Raw genomic sequence first — 19,775 nt, 5'->3', positions numbered from 1 at the left:
GGTCTCTATGTGCATTTTTGTAAGTACTTATGTTCATTGTGTGCAAGGTTCATATTTATGCCCTCACACTGTAACTTCATAGATGTCCTAAAGTGACAGTGTATGGTGATAAGTAGAGCTAGTGAATTAGCCAACTTGTAAATACCTTTTTGTTATAATTGTTAAGAAGGGTGCATCTTGGGCACAATCATGGTTGTAAATGTTATTTGTATTATTTTGGCATATGAAATCAAGAAATGGAAAATACTAAAGACAACCAGTAACACGAATGCAGTTGCTAGGTACTGGTACTATTTCATTACTTTTTCACATATTATTTGATCCAGCCATCATAAAATAGAATGAGGTCCTGCATTATTATAATTGCCACATCACGTGTGAAGAAACAGAATCGTAGAGGGGTAAATTAACTAGACTAAGGTGACATCATTGGTAGAGGTAGAGTCATGTTTGGAAGCCCTGCTGTATGACTCTAGGGTCCCTTTCCTTAATCTTTTGCATAGGTGAAGGTATAAACTCTGCAATTAAAGAGGCAGAATTTATAGACACTGTAGTAGATGTGGTGGTGTGAGATTTTATTGACTCTAACTGTGCATTCTAATGCTACTTTTTGCTGTCTTTTGCTTTGGTGGCCAGGACAGGTGCATGAGTAACTGACCTGTGATACTCCCAACTTGATTTATCTTTCTGTGTTGGAGTTCTGTCTTCCCTGGCTGTAACACAAACTAGGCTACTATCTCTTTTTGGACTTTGGGGGCACGTATTTACTTAGACTTCTGCCTCTGAATATTCCTTCTTTACTTGCCTACCCATCAATGACATTTATGAAGAGTTTGCAAAAATGCATGTGTGGCACGTATGCTTTTCTTTAAGTGGTAGAGTTGTTAGAATGGTCTACTCCATTACAGGAAATATAGTTACCTTGTTATATATATTTTTTATTTTAAATTTGCTCTAAATTGAAAAACATTTCTCTTTTCCAGAGATATGCTGCCTTAGCCCATCCTTTGGACTGCCTACCTTTGCTTAGACAACTGCTAGTTTTAGCCACACCTTTTGACCATCTTCAGCGACATATTCAAATAGCCACACACTTTCCACAACACTGGATAAATCAGTGTCACACTTTTTGTTTCCTTGGCTGTTATAAATTCTAGAACTTGCCGGGCGTGGTGGCGCAAGCTTGTAATCCCCACGCTTGGGAGGTGGAGACAGGAGGATCGCGCAGGTTTGAAGTCAGCCGCGCTGGCTTAAGAGACCGTTTCCTAATAAAAAAGTATATTAAAAAAAAGGTCTGGGAGTGTAGCCCGAAGGTAGAAGGGCTTCCAGGAACCCCAGTACCACCAACAAAACAAAACAAAACAAAATTCTAGAACCTTCTACAGCAATCTTCTTGTGTTCCTCTTTGCCTGCTAAATTCCTTTGGCTTTTGCTGAGTCAGCAGCCAAGGTGATCCATGACAACAAAAATACTCTGCCAGGGCCCCCTAGTACAACTAGCAGTTGCAATCTGAGATGCTTTTGACACATGGAAAACCTTGCCTCCTCCCACATTAACGTAACCCCAAAGTCAAGAAAGTCATTTGATATTCATAACAAAACGTTCTTACCTGACTCGGGGAGTTGGGTTTCCAGCGACTCTGCATTCCAGATGAACTCTGCTTCCTTCGGCCACTTCTTGGCTCCTCAGCTTTTGGGTGAACCGGGGTGCAGACGGGAAGTGAGAGGCCTTCTGGGGCAGCGGATGAGGGATGCTGTTGCGTGGCCCGGCCACAGCTGTTTCTGCCTGGTAGCCAGGCCCGGCCTCCGGTGACTTGATGTCTGCCTCCATTTCCCGCTGGTCTCCAGTGGGGCTCTGGCTGGCGGAGGCACTTGTCAGAGCTGATGGCTGACTTTTAGGGGAGAGGTACCCACTGTCTGGTGAGGAGGACTCCCCATTCGGGCTTCTGTTTCTTGGCTTTGCCGCTTCTCTAAATATGGATGTCAGCTCTTCGATGAAGCTAGCTGCCTTATCACACAGCTGGCTCTGGGGGCCGGCCTTGCTTTGATGCGCTGGTTTGGGCTTTGCATGTGCACTGGGGGTCTTGGTTCCACGCTTCTCAGCCTTTCGGAGGCTCCGGATGTAGCTGGGGCTGGCGAGCAGGGGCGAGATGGCAGGTTTCCTCCTTGAAGCCGGGGAAGCGGTCCTCACGCCTTCTCCTTCTGCCGGAGACTGGACAGGTGTGGGTCTGTTCTGTGATTGACCTGAGGAGTTCTGCTCACCTGATTCGGTGTCCTTGTGGGAAGGATTTTCACAGAGGCTTACGGTGGAGGTGTTGAAAATCTGTGAGATCTCCTTTTCTGAGTCAAGATCTTCTGTTTCTGAGTTGGATATAGCTCTCCGGGCCAAGTCAAGGCTCTTGTTTATCTCTTCCTGGCTGAGAAAAGCAGAGAGCTCGGGGAAGAAGTCAGCATTCCGGCTGTCTTCCTGCACATCCGATAAGGAATCATAGAAGGAGTCGTGAGAGGAAGTCTCTGACATAGTGGAGCAGTTTGCGTGCACGCTTTGCTTTCAAGGAGAGGGCCAGAGGCACTGGGAGCCTGCTTTTGTCTTGGGTTCTGAAAGATATCACAGAGTTATCATTGCATCAATGATACAAATCATTGTTTTTTCTCTTTTTTTTCATAATGCCACTCATCTACACATTGGGAGAACCAATCAGGTGAGTGAATATATCAGTTTTCTCTCTTCTATGAATTGGAAGAGAGACCAGTTATTCTCGTGTTTATCACTTGTGATTTGAAAACATGCCCTCTAAGTGAATATCAAGTACCTCACTAACCAGTACTAAATGATTCCAGAGGGTGAATTCTGCAGTAAGGACCCTTCATACAACCCTCTCCTCACAACACCCTTCCCACAGATTTCATTTAAGCTCTCGTTTTACTATGAGATTAGTAGCACGTTGATATTTTTAGCAAATAAGACTGCCATCTGGACCTGAGCCACAAAAATGCATATTAATGATTTCAATCTTAATTTGCTTTTAGATTGCAATGAATTATTTGATTTTTTGAGGGGGGAGCTGGTCTTGGGGATTAAGTCCAGCCACACTCTACCTCCAAGATACATCTCCAGCTCTCTTTATTTTTGGTTTTGAAATAAGGTTTTCAACTTCCTAAGTACTGTGATGAGAGGCATTCGCCACTGCACCTGGCCAAATTATTTGAAAGTTTATTGTCTCATCCTTTTGTTGTGTCCAGTCATGTTTGTTCAGATTCATTCCTTCAACATAACTTCAACAGATTGTGATAATCATCTGGGATTGGGACAGCTCTGTTTCAGAGCAGGGATTCAAAATTCTTATCTGTGGATACTGAGATCTGAATTTCTTTTGTGTGTATGTGTGTGTAGTGCTGGGGATGGAACCCAGGGGCTTTCTACCTCCGGGATACATCGCCAGACCTATTTTATATTTTATTTGGAAACAGGGTCTCACTAATTTGCTGAGAGCCTCACTAAGTAGCCGAGGCTGGCTTTGACCTGTGCGATCCTCCTATCTCAGCCTCCCAAGCACTGGGATTATAAGTGGACACCACCACGTCTAGCTCGAGATTTGAATTTTATATAATTTTTACAAGTCAAAAGTAACATTGTTATTTATTTATTTTAATATAGTTTAAAATGCAGAGGACATTCTTGGTTTTCAGAATGGTTTGGGCCCAGGGGCTGAAGTTTGCTGACCCTTGTCCCAAAATAACAACATAGTCCTTACATTGAAGGAGTTAAAAGTCAAATGGGGGTGGTAATGTAAGGAGAAAAGAGATGACAATAAACAAATGATAAAGAAATAAAATAAAGCTTTGATAGGGCTCCAGGGGAAAGAGAAAAGACCCTAGGAGCTGTGAGAACCCAATCCTGAAGGACGTGTGAGAGAGCTGTGTGCTTTGCAAAGGACGTTTACATGGGAGTATCATCAGAGCTAAGTAAAAGGTGTTTACCATCTGTAAAAAATGGGGCATCAACCTAAATTTTGCTGTTACTTTGACTTAAATAGTATAAGGTCATGACTCTCCTGTTACCCTGATTGTGCTGGCTTTTCTATATATGTTTCGTAGACTAATAGGAAGTAAGGCCTAGGAAACTTCAAGTGACCTTTTTCTCAAGAGTGAGTCTAGAGGTCACTAAAGGAGACCTTGGGGACATGGTGAACTCAACTTTCTCAGGTGTGTCAGGTGCTAGAAGTGAACTCGGTGGGAGATTCCCCTCAAATTGTGCCAAGCTGACTTAATCAGCTTATTCAGAAGCAGCTTCTCATGTAGGGAAGATCTCACAGAACATTTTGCAAAAATGGAAGGCCAACACAGGAGGACTGCAGGTTCAAGGCCAGCCTCAGCACCATAGGGAGGCCCTCAGCAACATAGTGAGACCCTGTTTCAAAATAAAAAAATTAAATTAGGGTGAGGGTTCAGCTCAGAGGTAAAATGCCCCTGGGTTCAATCCCCAATTTCACCACCCCCCCAAATAAGTAAATAAAAGAATCTACTACCACATATGTTTAAAAGTCTCATAAAATTAATAATTCAGCAGTAAACATTTAATAAGAAATTCCAAAGCTCAATATTAACCTTACCTACCATATCTTCCTTAGTTGAGGGTAGTACTGTTATCATAGATGTCTGTTTAGAAAGATTACTCACTTTCTTGTGCCTGAGTTCAAATTCTCCACATGCTCATCCTGCTCTGTCTACTAAACCATAGTTCCCACAATTCTTCAAGCAAATTCTATAAATCAGTAGAAATGGTCTTTTCACTGTCACCCCCTTTTATCATCTCAAATGTTACTCTAATTCCTTTGTGGAATGGACTCAACCTAATTGCTCTCTGATTATTCAAATACAACATATTTATGGAGAAAAGTTGTGCTGAGTACATTTTGAATATGTTTTGTTCTCGAGAAACAGGCAGTTAAAACATATTTTGAAAATAAAAAATGGAAAATATAAAAAGTATACATGAATATACATTTAAGAATTTAACTAATTAATGATGAAACCTGTATGATGTTATAACCATTTCAAAGAGGGCTCTGAAAACCAGACACATATGTAGGCAATCAGGAATGCTAAAATGAATTTGCTAGTAGATTTATAACTAGTTAGTATCTATAGAACAATGAAATGTAATGTTAGGAATTATTTATACTAGAAAAATCATTGTTATATATATATATCAATATTTCAGTCAACATTATCACTGCTATGCCCCCCAAATTCTGACCACACACAACTTAGAGGAATAAAAATGTATCTGCTCACAGTTCTGGAAATTTCAGGTGTTCAGACCATGTTAGGCCAGCTTACAACTGTGGAGCTCAAGGCATGTTGGAGGAAGGCAGAGAGAGGGAGGGAACAGGGATCTGCTTTCACATCATGAAGGCTGGAAGTGAGAGAGAGGGAGAGAGGGAGAGAGAGGGAGAGAGAGAGAGAGAGAGAGAGAGAGAGAGAGAGAGAGAGAGAGAGCGAGCAATCAAGCAGGGGTAGAAGGGACCATATATAATCCCTAAGGAGTCCCCTCCAGGGACCCCTCCTTAGCAATCAAGCCCTGCTTCTAACATAGCTGTCTACTCTTTGTGAGGTCTAGGGGGATAGCCTAGGTCCAAAATATTATAAGGAACATGTGTAATTTAGTATTGCTATAAGATTTCTACAACTCACAGATTTGCCACATCACCTGGATAATGACGATGAAAGGCACAGACGCCCATAAAATCAGATCACCCTGGAAGTGCAGTCAGAGCCCATCTAGAATTTCACTGAAAGGGCATCCAGTATTATTTTATTTCAAAGTCATTTATAGTTTTTTTTATGAGAAATTAGGTTGATTCAGCACAGCTTCTAAGCTCAGTCAGCAAGCATGGTCAATGACACTAGGACAAATTAGGGTCAGGATCAGAATCAACTACTATGTGTGAGAAGAAGGGATATGAGCCAACATGAACCCAGAAAAAAGAAGTGGGAAAATAGGGAGGGAGTTTTGTGCTGAATGTATGGTTAGATACTGATGGAAAAACAGCCCGGGATTGAATTTGGGGATTGAATTCGAGCTACACTCTAGCCTATTTTATTTATTTTTATTTTGAAACAGGGTCTCAGTAAGTTGCAGAGGGATGCACTAAGTTGCTGAGGCTGGACTCAAATGTATGATAAACCGTATTGTCTCAGCCTCCCAAGTACTAGTGTGACAGGTGTGTCTCACCAAGTCCAGCTAAAACAGATTATATTTTCATTTTTTGCAAAATATATTTTTCTTTGGATGAAAAGACATTGTTTTTATTTTATTTTATTAATTTTTTTTTGCCTTGAGAGAAATTCAAGTTTTCATATTGAGATTCGTGATGAAAGAGATGGGGTAACATTTTATGTCTCTCACACCCAAAGTAGGCTAAGCTGAAAATACAAGTAGATTATCGAAATGGAATCTTTGATTCTTTAAGTAACAAAATCAAAACAAAAACAGAGACAGATGCACGACACACAAAAGAATTACTCATTCAAAATCCATTTATGGAGTGTCTACTCCATACCCAGCAGCATGCTTGGGAAAGGGATAAAACATTGAAAAAGTCAATTAAGTAATAAATACATATAATTTAGTGTGTCAAGGGGGATGATGAGAGAAAACCAAAGTGCTGTGAGAGAGCCTAGAAGGGACATCAGGGTTAGAATCAGGCAAAGTTTTATGGGAGAAATGAGGCTGAAAGAATCCTCGTTGGTGATTGATTGAGCGCAGAGATGACGCAGAGGCAGGATTACAGGCTTCTTACTGAACAAGATGAGTGATGCCATTACCGTCCAGGCCAAGAGTGGAGAAACAGGTTTTTAAGAAGAAAGTAAGCTTCACTTTGATTTGAAGCTTTTGCATTTGAGGGATCTTTGGTGTTGCTACCCAGAAGGTGATTTGAAATGCTGGTCCAGAGCCCAGGAGAAGAGAGAGCAGAGCTGGACTGGGAGTTACTGGCCTGAGGGTGGCGCCCTCAACTGCAGGCATGGAAAAGCTATCCAGGAAGGAGAGGGAGTAAAGAACTCTCCAGAGCTGTGGAGGGAAACCGGGAGGGAGAGTGGGGTGTCCTGGAAATTGCCAGAGAGAATGTCTCATGAAGGAGGGAGTGTGTTTTTTCCTTTAGCAACCGGAAACATTTCATACCATTGGCAGCAGCAGTTTTGGAGAATTCCTGCGTCAGGGATTTAAGCCAGATTGCTAGGAAAGAGAAGGAAGTAGCGATTGTAAAACGGACAAACATTTGAGACTTGTACAAGAGAAAGGGTAGCAGTAGAAGGGGTAGGTGGAGTTGAGTGAGGCTTTTTTCTTGTATTTCAGGATAGGGCACAGGAACACGTTTCAGTGCTAAGGGAGTTAGTCAGTAGAGAAGAAGAAACTGAAAAAACAAGTAAAAAAAAGTGGGAATGACGCAATGACTTGACTTGCAGTCCAGCTCTCCAAGGATGTAGATAGAATGAGGTCTTATAACACAAATGGGGTGTTTACCTTCAGGTAAAAAAAGTAAAGAGTGTGTGTGTGTATGTGTGTGTGTGTGTGTGTGTGTGTGTGTGTGTGTGTGAGAGAGAGAGAGAGAGAGAGAGAGTATAATAATATAATATTTGGAGATATTTATAGTTATATAAAATTTATAATCCATACATCTTATGGTACACATATATAAAATTTGTGGTGCTTAGGAACACAGGGGTGTTCTACCTTTAAGCTATACCCTCAGACCTTTTTATTTTTTATTTTGAGATAGGGTCTCACTAAATTACCTTGTGCTGGCCTCAAACCTTTTATCCTCCTGTCTCAGCCTCTCAAGTACTGGGTGACACTATGCCCAGCTTGCATAAATTTATATTTGAAAAAAAAGAGAACTGTGTGTGTGTGTGTGTGTGTGTGTGTGTGTGTGTGTGTTTATTACAGGAGATTGAACCCAGGGGTGTTCTAACTCTGAGCGATACTCCATTTCTATTTTATTTTTTTATTCTGAAACAGGGTCTCATTAAGTCGCAGAGGGCGTCCCTAAGTTGTTGAGGCTGGCTGCAAACCTGCAATCCTCCCATCACAGCCTCCCAAGTACAAGTGTGCATCGGGATTAAAAGTGTACATCACCACGCTCGGCTGAGAACTCCTGTCTTGAGACTTCTGTGCATTTGGAAATTTATGAGAACAGGGGATAATTTGAAATACTCATTGTAGGGAAAGGAAGAAAGTTTCCTGAGAAGGATTTATGAGCAGATGCAAGGGTTTAGTTGATAGGGATAGACTGATGATGTGATTAATATATGTGATTGTGTAGTTCTCGCCAGCACTCAGCCGTGCAGGTGAAGGTGTGAAACAGATGACCCAGGTTTGACATGCAGGTAAGATGGAAGGAAGTGGGAAAGGTTCCTGAGAATACTGGTAAGAAGTGAGAAGGACTCTGAAATGTGGGGATTGGGATTCTTGGTAGGAGTTTGAACACGGAGATATTAAGAGACTAAAGAGCCATTGGAAATGAAAGAAAGGTCTGGTAAGAAAAACCAAGTAAGAAACCTAAAAGTATGTGCTGAGGATAGCAAGAGGTTGCTGGGCATGGAGACCCATGCTTGAAATCTCAGTATGTGGGAGGCTGAGACAGGAGGATCTCAGGTTTACAGCCAAGCCAGAGATAGGTCCTCCACAACCTGGAGAGAACCTGTTTAAAAATAAATAAATTAATCCAGTCTCTCTCTCTCTCTCTCTCTCTCTCTCTCTCTCTCTCTCTCTCTCTCTCTCTCTCTCTCTCTCTCTCTCTCTCTCTCTCTCTCTCTCTCTCTCTCCCTTCTTACACACATGTATGCACACACACACACACACACACACAAAGGTCTGAACTGAATATTTTAGAGTTAAAATTTTCTGACTTCTGACTTCCCATTTAAAAACATTATTTATTTCTTTATAAGACTTTAATTTTTTTTACTAAGGCATATTTGACAGTTAAATAGTCTCTACTTCAGGTGTACAATAAGTATAATAAGCATATGCGCTATAAAATTATCACCAATATTATACTAATTAACATATCCATTACTCTGGATAGTTACATTTTCGTTTTGGTGGGAACCTTTAAGATTTACCCTTAAAGCCAGGCGTGGTGGTGCATGTTTGTAATCCCAGCGCTCGGGGGTTTGAGACAGGAGGATCGCACAGATTCGAAGCCAGCCTCAGCTACTTGGTGCAGCTCTCAGAACTTAGTGAGAACCTGTTTCAAAATAAAATATAAAATAGGTCTAGGAGGATAGTCCAGAGGTAGAAAGCCCTTGAGTTCTATCCCAGCTACACACACACACACACACACACACACACACACACACACACACAGATTTACCCTTCTGACTGCAGGTAGACTATGATCGGGTGATTATTTTTGTGGAACCACATCAGAGTTGAGTTACTGTAACAGAGACTATATGGTCCACAAAGCCTAAGATATTTATCAGGATTTTTACAGAAAAATGTTTTCCAATCCCTGGTATAGAACCTTAACTACCTAGTGAACTCATAATATATATATATATATAAACAAAGGTGATGAAGATGTTGGTAACGGTAAAGGATAACTGTGAGCAGATTACCAGGAGGTAGGTATTGACCAGGAAACCTTATATAGATTATTTCGTTTAAAATCCTCACAATAGTCCCCGATACAGAAAGAAGGCAAATGAGGCAGACCATCTAAGTCAGAGATCCAAGACGCAAGCCCAGGCAGTGATTCCAGAGCTCATGATCTTAACCCTGCACATCACCACGATGATATTATTATTTTTCACTGCCAAGAGTCCTGAGCAATATATCAGACTAATGAAACCGAGGATCTGAAAGCAGAATTCAACCCGTCAATCACATCTGAGTACAAAGGGAACCTGATCTGATCAATTTTAAAGTGTCACAAAAACATCCTATGAGGAAGCTGAGGGCAAACTTGGAACGATGAAGCAGACAACAACAACAAAAAGTTCAATTCTTGTTCTTTAAACAGGGAGTGTTTGCTGGAGGCAAATTATCTCACCTCCTTATTACCTTATATTTTGGTTTTAAAGAGGCGCCTTCTGACAGGATCCAGTTGTCAGGATTAGGTGTAGCTTAAAAACTGCTTGCACAGTGAAAAAGAAAATAATAGCTTTATGGCATATCTGGTTCAGATTTAATTTGTGATGCGGTTACCGCTGCTCTAACACGCATGTGGTTGAGGAAAAATGCCCATTCGACATGGATGGACCGGGGAGCTTTCCAGGTGGCCACGTTCACTGGAGAATTATGCTCTAGAGATTTCTGTGTCAGTCAACACCCCGAAATGAAAAAGGTCATAGTCAAAGGGAATGACATACAGCTACAAACATCTCCATTACCTCCCTGAGAGTTCATGTTTTCTGTCAAACAGGGCTTTTTGTAATTAAACGCTGGTATGACAGATGCAGAAAATAAAGCCGACTAAAGAGACCCACGTATGCTGCTGCTCTTAGTGAGTGATGAGGATGGGAGGGCAACGCCAAAACACATTCAAGTGTTTCTACTTTACTAAGTAGCATTGGAAGACTTTGAAATTTGAAACACAAGGAATCTTCCCTACCTTTAGATCTATCCTGTCCTTGTCTTCTTACCTTTTTCTCTCAGAGAATTTGAATCGACTGGATATTCCTCTTTCTTTCTTTTTTTTAATCATCTTTTCTGTTCTTCACGCTCACCATCGATCGTTTCATTGAACCGCCATGCCCTCTCGAATCCTCTTAAACCACAGCCATTCTCTAGTATCTTTGGACTTGGTTCTTTGGCATCAGAGAAATGGCTCCTCCTTGGCCTGCGCATTTCAAAGTCACGATCCCGTCTTCCTCATCCCTTCCCAGGATGGCAAGCTGAGCAGGCAATCAGCCGAACAACTGTTTGTGTGGGCAAGAGGAGCTTCAAGGAGGACAGGTACACTTTCTCTCCTTCAGTGACTTGATGGGTCAACAGGAGGGATGAGTTAAAAAAATAAAAAACAACCGCAAGAAGAAAGATGATTTTAATGACTATTAAAATAGTTTAAACAAATTGCAGTGAAGGGATCACAGATGGTAGGGAGATTGCATCTACACATTTACTCACGGTACTCTCTATTTTCTCCCGCCCGTGGTACCCGCTGGCCATTAAGAGAGGTTCCAAAGCATGATGCCCAGGTTAAAAATACCTGTGGGCAAGCTGCCCTGACGCAAGCACTCCAGACTCAACGCACGCCACGCTCTGCCCTTGATGAGGGGCCGTGTCAGGTTCTCTTATATGTTCACACTGTTGCTTTTACTTCAAATGCTCTTTTCTTCTTATTCTGCGTTTTTTCCCTCCAATTCCAGTTCACCCTTCAAAACCTGTAGATTGTATTTCTTTTCCACACTTCCTAGGATTCCCTCATCAATAGCTTTGCTCCTTTTGCTTATTTCTGTTCTGATCTTCACTATTTCTTTCTTCCTACTGACCTTGGGTTTGGTGTATTCTTGTTCTTCTAGTTCCTTGAGCCGCAGTAATAGGTTGTTTATTTGAGCTCTTTCTACTTTTTCAATGTGGGCACTGCTTGCTTCGAAGTGTTCCTTTGCTTTTTACCACGGGTTTTAAAACTTTGTTGAGATTTATTTGTGGCCTATTATATAATCCATCCTACACTTAGAATAGTAGAATATACTGAATTTGTTTGCATAATTGTATAATTACTCTTTTTGGGGGGCAGTACTAGGAAATTGAATCCAGGGGAATCCTACCTCTGAGCTGGCCCCCTTCTTTTTATTTTTTATTTTATTTTGGAACGGTTGCTAAGGATCACACTAAATTGTTGAGGCTGGCCTCAAACCTTTGAGCCCCCTGTCTCAGCCTCCCAAGTATTGAGAATACAGGCATGCACTACCATGTCTGGCTTGTTTGTATAATTTCTCTTACTAGTGAGTTTTATGCCTTATGTTCTCCTCTTACACATTAATATTTTTTCTTTCAGTTTATAAAATCTTCCTAACTTTGCTGGATGTGATATTGTTGGTTGAAAGTTTTTGTTTTCTGTAGGACTGTAAAAATATGACACCATTCATTTCTGACCTGTAAGGCTTCTGCCAAGAAGTCTGCTGTCAGGCAAATTGGGACACCCCTATGTATTCTTTCTCTTCTCTTGCAGTCCTGACAATCTTCTTTATATTTTGCATCTTGAAAGCTTCGTTGTAAGATGCCTTGGGGTCGACCTGACTGAGCTAATTTGACTGGTGACCTTTGGCCTTCTGCTCCCTGGGTGTCTGCATCCTTCTCTATGTTCTGGAAGTTTTCTATTATTTCTTTGAATTATCTTTCCACCCCTCTGGTACTCTCAAGTCCTTCTTGAACCCCAATCACCTGTAAATTTGCCATTTGATGCAGTCTGAAAGTTCTCATACTGTTTCTTCATTTTACTTTATTCGGTTGGTGTGCTTCAGTACTAGACAGCAATCTGATCCTAGGCTGGGTGTAAATCCATTGTTGGTCCAGAAAGAGATGGGAATAACTAGAAAGGTCGGTTTCCCCACAAGCCTGTCCTTGGGGTCAGGGTGGGCCTAATGCCTCATTTAGCTGCTGGGCTCTGGTCAGGCACTGCAGAATCTGTACAACTTTGACCAGAGTCACCAGGTATGAACCAGCCCCAGGCTTCTATGTCACACCTGTGGCCACCAATGCCACCAAACTACATCATATCCTGAACCCGCAGCCGGCCAGGACCAGCAGGACAAGGGGTGGGCTCAAATCCCACACCGCTATGGGTTGCCTATTGCATGGGGATGAGGAATGTTAAGAATTTCCCATGTTTCACCTGCCTAGTACTCAGTTCCAGGACAAAGTCTTGTGTTTGCTAACCTGTCCTACTGCCAGCAAATGAGGTCTTGCAGCATGCTAGACTCCCCAAAGTTGGGGCGGTATGGCTGAAGGCTGTGCCTTGGTCACCTATGCTGATGCTAAGCTGGGTTGGACTGGAGTCTCAAAGCACCGTGTCCACACCTCAGTGGCCTGTGATTTCTGCCCAGTGCTGATGCAGTTCTAAAGCCCTGTTTCTGAGCATGGCCTGGTGAGAGCTATTGTTTCCTAAGGCAGGGGGGTTGGTGAGGAGATGGATTTTTGGCCATCAAGGCTGTCGATAAGCTGCTTTGCACCTCATTCTCACAGCTGCAGGGGCCTACGCAGACTGGAGACAGGTAGGTGTGCCTCAAAGGCTAAACTGACCGTGGACATAACCTGTGTCTCTCCCACCAATGCACTGGCCTCGGTGCCCATCTAGAAGCTCTGTCTATGAGATCTGGCCACATTTAACATGTTCTGTTTTGTTTCACTGTGGGGAGCTCTGGAACTGGGCTCCTAATAAAAGCTCTGTGCTACCTTTTGAGTCCTGCCCCCACATCTCACTTTGTTGCCAAAGCTGGAGGAGGGATGGTGACCATCCGCCACTTGGTTCAGTCCCCTGGTACTGACTTGGTTTTAGGGGTTATGGGACTTGACCCAGTACTAGGTTTCACAATGGAGAACTGCCACTAAGTTTCAAGTCTAAGGCCTGGACTTACTTGATTTCCTTAGCTCTTGGGAAGGTGGTTTGGTGTGTGAATAGCTGTTCAAGTTAGTGTGTCTGTGGGAAAATGATTGCTAGATGACCTTAGTGCCATCTTGCTTCAACCTGATTAGGATGTATTCCCTGCATTTTATGTCTCTTGTTAATAGTTATTCATTCCATAGGTTCTGTTTTCTTGTAAGAACTCAGTAAAATAATTGCTGCTGTATATTAATGTATGTACGTAAGACAGAAGAGTTATATGCATATAAAATGTACATTACATGCTTATTTCACTAATAAAAACACTCATAGGTCAGACACTGCACTAAAATGATCTATAAGGACATTGATTTTTATATTTTCTTATTACCACCCAAGAAAGTTTTCCATGAAAATAATCAGAATGAGAGAAGCAATTATTCTGTTTTCCAGCAATTTTGCTACAAGTTGAATATATCTAACCCCAAAACCAAAATGCTGGAAAATCTGAAAGTGTTTGAGTGCTGACAAGGAGTCACAAGTAGAATATGTCACGCCATGAATGTCTTTTTCCTGGAAAAATATTAAAAATACGAAGTCTCTTCAGTCTTTGTATCTAAGGTATATAAGACAGAAATGAATGTCTAATGTCTGAAACACTTATGGACTCAAACATTTCAGACAATGAGAATTCTGTAAGCTTTGGTGTCTTCCTCTCTCTGACATAGATGCTAGCAAGTCCAGGGTTAAAATTTTTTTTGAAGATTTAAAGAAGTTTATTAAAAAGATAGAAATAAAGAAAATAGAAATACAGCCCCATGCCAGAGTGTTCTTAAGGAACATTATACCACTTCATTTGTAGATTATTTCTAATTGTAAATGTATGCTTCACAGTTTCTCTTAAGGTGATATCATCTGAATTCTACAGGACTTATACTACAAATATAGAACATGTAAATGAGTTTTTATTGAAGATTTCCTTTTTCTTTTTCACAGTGCTGAGCATTGAGCCTCAGGTCCCACACATGCTAGGCAAGGGCTTCACCAGTGAGCTAAATCTCTAGCTCTCACTGAAGATTTTATATTTGGTATGTAGGTCACATATTTTGACATTATCACCCTAAATTATCTTGACATTACTCTCCTAGTATTTGGGAAAACATTTATTTTTCAATTCCTGAATATGTGACATATATATTCATTTTTTTTTGTTTTGGTATTGGAACTTAGATTCAGAGACATTCTACCTCCAAAGTCCCCAGCCCTATCTTATTTTTTATTTTGAAACATGGCCTCATTAAGTTATTGAGCGTCTTGCTAAGTTGCCAAGCCTAATCTCTAACCGGTGATCTTCTTGTCTCAGCCTCCCAAATGCTGGGATTAGAGGTGTGTGCTATCATGCCTGACATTTAACGTACCTAGAAATGCATGTTGCATGTATGTATGTATGCATGTATATATGATATATATATATATATATATATATATATATATATATACATGAAGATATAAATGGTGGACAAGATAGACACACTTAGAAATTATGAATGACTTTTGCTTTTAAAGTTGCTGACTTTTGAGCATGGATTATCTGAAATGAGATGTATGATACTTGGAAAAATTCCCCACGTTGTTAGAAAATACTGGTGGGATACCTTTCCTCATATCCTGTTGAAATGAGAAAAATTTCCTTGACTTGGAAGAACTTGGGGAAGACGAGGCATATGTATAAGAAAGCGCAGGGCCTTACAGCGGGTGAATTAAATTGCAAACAATAACACCGAGGCTTCCTGAGCACGTACGGCACACTGGCTTTCGAGTTATGCACTATCACATTCTGAATGATTTGATACTCAGAGCAATAGATGGAGTAGGTATTATTTTTCTATTTTGTTATTTCTATTCATCAAAACTACAACACCAAAAATGAAGAAAGAAAAAGAAAGGTTCAAATAGTTGCCTACATATAAACCATGAGGAAATGGCAGAGTCAGTATGGAAACCTGCATTCAACTCTAAAGTCCTTCTGTCCTACTGTGAATATTATAGGTAATTACTTTAAGAATTTTAAATAAGAGGATAAATTTTGTAATATGTTTGTGGAATAATTTTAGTAATGTTGATGAGCTGCTAGAATTTTGAAAGAAAAATGTTTGAGGATTGCTTAATATCATATATCATATATGGCAGGTACTTTGGAAAGCCCAGACAGGACGGTAACGTTTCAGTCCACATCTAAACATGCACAGGTAGATAGAAATAGATACAGAAAGATGGCATAAGCACACTAGCCAACCAGCTATCCCTAGTTATCTAGGCTCTGGGGCTCAGGCAGGGGTGGAGACGAGGAGTGAGACATTGAGGGGGATGTTCTGTTGCTTACTTCATGTTTGAAAAAAATGTTTATCTTATGAGTAATTTGATATTGAGAAGCTTAATTGGTTTCTTCTCTTAATGAAATGATTAGTAAAATAGGAATGAAAACTATCGATTCGAAAGTTTGATACTGCAGATATTATTAGTAAAATATAACTATAGAAACCAAAGTTGGAACAGATTTACAACTTTATTATTTTTTAAATTTTGTAATCCCAGGTAGCACCTAGACTAAACACAAGGCTTGCTCATTCCTCCTTCCTTCCTTTCTTTTCATAATGTGCTCTTTGCTGCAAAGGGCCCTTAAGGTAAAAGTCATAATGAAAAATTTATAAAATCTTGTGTTTGATGGAAAAAATGCACCAAAATATTATGTCTCTTAATACATAGAATTCTTTCTGAATTCATAGGTAAATTATCATTACAAGAAGACATGTCATATTTATTCTGTAGTTTTAATGCATCTCTAACCAAGGTATTTTATCAATTTCAGGGTCATCATGTAATATAGTTCATTCAATGCCATAACAGCCACATAAAATATTTTACAGAGAAAGTATTTTCAGTTATTCCTGGAGTCCTCGTCATCTTTATCGTATCTTTATTTCACCTCTATCATAATCTATCATATTGAATAGATTGTAAATATCTAGACTTCACTTCTAACTCACCTATTTCTAACTTAAATGCAAGATCTACTTACCAAATTTGTTTCTACATTCTCTGATATGAAGATTTAACAGTGATAAATTATCATAAGAGCTGATCTGCTCAGTGTATCTTCTTTGCTGGAATTTAACCAGGACATGGCCATTAACTCCAGATGGTCTGAATTCCTCACTGGAACTCAGGAATCACAATGCTCTTTGACAGTCTCTGCACACACATGATTAAAGAAGGCAGACTCTTGTGGTTGGCTTGGCATTTTTCAGTTGTTAACTCTTAAATAACTTTTCAGTTTTATTTGTAAACTGGAATAGTATTTCCTCCTCTCTACAGTCTTTTTTCTTTCTTTTTTTAACATGGTAAAGAAATTAAGTGATTGTAATTGTCCAGTGTAATCTAGATCCTAGCTCTACTGTCTAGCTTGCTATGGGGCTAGTTTCAGTATTCAGTTTTAGCAAAAAAAAAAAACAAAAAAAAAACCTGAATGGAGAACCACCACAGAGTGCCCTGGATATAGACCCTTTTCCATGCTAGATGCCAGAAGGAGAGAGGACTAATTTGTACTCTAGGAATGTGTAATCACATATTTACAAAGCAGATATTGGCTAGCTTATTCCTCTAGGCCTTGTCTACTGTTGGCAATACTTTGTCAAAGTCTGATTTTTAAAATCTAAATAATTGAGGTGAGTATTCAAGTCCTTTGAAGGTTCTAATGTCCTTATATATGTAACCAAATAGAATTTTTAATAGCTTTATATCACCAAGAAATAGGCTTTATATTTGGCTATCGCATTTATACTAGAAGGCAATTTGTATTTTTAGCAAATGCTAAAAGGTAATATGAGCCTGGAATCATTCTGTATAAGCCTCATACATTGGATTTGAGATAATTTTATGTGTGGCTTAAAACAACGCAACATAAAATTCTGTTGATTTAATTGGACCCCACAGATAGCACTGTTGTTTCCCTTAGTAAGATTCATCTTATAAAAAGTAAATATGTAAATTTTATGCATGGATATAACTTTAAATACCTGCTGTTACTATGTCAACTGACTTAATTGTATTTGTGGGAGTTATTTTTAAAAAAATCTTTTGAAAGCAAAATTAACAACCTAGAATGCTGTAGTCTCTTTATAAGCCAGCAGTTTTTTAGCTTAACTATGGATGAGGGTCTAGATAGCTGCATTTCACCTTCTGTGAAACATAACACATGCACAATCTTGACAAATTTGGCTCCATAAACACATTTAATCCTCTTGAAGTTGAGAGCTTTGGTTTAGCATGCTTCAGATCATAATAGAAAAGGAAGTTCTCTGACAGCATGGGAAGAGACAGAGCCGGCAGGCAGATCTTAGGTATTATCTGCTTTTGGAAAGGCTACAAAATTTGCATTAATTTCCCTCTCCAAGTAAAAAAAAACCAGACAGCTTCTAAATAGTATCATAATTTTATGCAGACTGAAACTGTTATAGTTCTAGTTTTGAAGGAAAGTCCTTAAAAATTTGTCCCTTGAGTTAGTATATCAGGCACACTTCACAGACCTTTTCAATGCTTGGTCAATTTGAAGTCTCCAGAAAGGCGATGGCTTTCAGATGAGCATTTCTTCTTTGCTGGGAGAGCAGAGGTTGGCCTTGCCCATCCATGAACGACTGCTTGGTGTGTGGTCACTTTGAGACGACGGTGGCCTCAGACTCTAATCTGTCCTCTTACTCTCGTCGGCTATATTTGGTAACTGAACTCATGTTTCAGCAGGGTGCCCCAATGAGGAATTCCAGCAGTGGGCTGGGAAGTGGCCCCAGGACTGAAGGCTGGGTTCTTAGAAATTAGAACCACTTAGAGTAGAAGAAACTATATTTATGGAATAGTAGACGTAAGTATTTAAACACATTCCTCTGGACTCCAGTCTTGTAGCTGGAAATCACCATCTGCCCTTTTAATGTATAATTCATCAATTATTAGTATGTCATTCCAAATAGAAAAAAAAAAGACCCTCGTAAGGAAGACTTCCTACTATGATCTTCTGCTCCGTGCATTTAACTTTTAGTCATGTGATAGATTATCTCAAAAATAGTAAATCTAGGACTATAAAAATTTATACACCTGTTAAAATTGAGTGGATAGTACCAGTGCTCTCTTAATTCATGCTATTTATTAAAAACTGTCATATGACCATGGTGTGTATTAAAGACATTTTGAAGTAGGATGAACGAGGCATGAATATACATGGACTGAATCTTGCACAAGTTGTAACCTGGAGTTACACTAAGTAGCTGAGGCTGGCTTCGAACCTGTGCGATCCTCCTGTCTCAGCCTCCCAAGCGCTGGGATTACGAGCATGCGCCACCACGCCCGGCTAACCTGGAGTTCTTAACTTAATGACTAGCACATAGCACACCATTAACATCTAGGAAGTATTTGTTAATAATTAATAAATGTAGAATAAATAATATTTAGGGTAAATATGAACCCTCTTACAATTGTAAACATTTTTGCCATCATTTTATTATTTATTCTATACCATCTCATTGTAACACAGTCTAATATTTTGATCTTGTAAATACTAAGATAACAAGAACAGGAAGCTTTTCTGATCTGAGATCAGGCAGAAGAGCAAATCTGATCACACAAAAGCTCCAGTTAACTTAGAAATGAAGTGTTGAGTCTTTCTTTGTTTGGCAATAACATCACTTTGAATTCAGCTTCACTCTGAAGGAGTTTTCCCACAATAATGGAACAGTAATGGAGGTCTTCCCTTGTGCTTTTCTTCATAGGCAAAACTGTTCCTTTGAAAATGGTCCTTCTTGAAACTGGATTCTCTTGCACATTTCATCAACTGTACTCATGAATACTTGGTTTTAAAATGTGTTCTTATTGGGAAAAATCTCTTTGGTTGCTTGCCTTAGTCCACTTCTGCTGCTCTAGCAAAATACTCAAGATTGAGCCATTTACCAAGAACAATAGTTTATTCTCACACTTCTGGGGGTGAGGAAGCCCAAGGCCAAGAGTCATACACTGGCAGGTGCATTGTCTAGTGAGGGCCCCATCTCTGCTTCCAAAATGGCAACTTGATTTGCTGTGTGTTCTAGACAGGAGGAACGCTTGTTCTCACATGTTGTAGAAGGGCCAGGGGTTCAAACTCCTTCCATTAAGCCCTTTAATAAGGGCTGCTAATCCC

The 19,775-nt window shown here is 40.1% G+C and overlaps 1 protein-coding gene across 1 annotated transcript in view; it reads right to left on the bottom strand.

The window, feature by feature from the left end:
* PALLD (palladin, cytoskeletal associated protein) overlaps positions 1 to 18,243 on the bottom strand; it is a gene marked incomplete at its 3' end in the record, with an annotated part of 424,215 nt that extends 405,972 nt beyond the window's left edge. The window contains exons 1-2 of the mRNA XM_080710225.1: positions 18,142 to 18,243; positions 1,610 to 2,597 (exon numbers count right to left, since the gene is read on the bottom strand). Coding sequence (XP_080566351.1) covers positions 1,610 to 2,520 — 911 coding nt within the window. The 5' untranslated portion in view covers positions 2,521 to 2,597; positions 18,142 to 18,243. The remainder of the gene's footprint in view (positions 1 to 1,609; positions 2,598 to 18,141) is intronic.
* Positions 18,244 to 19,775: the final 1,532 nt, after the last annotated feature.

The sequence above is a fragment of the Muscardinus avellanarius genome (assembly GCF_963383645.1).
Source record: "Muscardinus avellanarius genome assembly, chromosome: 14".
NCBI classification, from domain to species: Eukaryota; Metazoa; Chordata; class Mammalia; order Rodentia; family Gliridae; genus Muscardinus; species Muscardinus avellanarius.
This window is presented reverse-complemented; position numbering and strand designations above follow the sequence as displayed.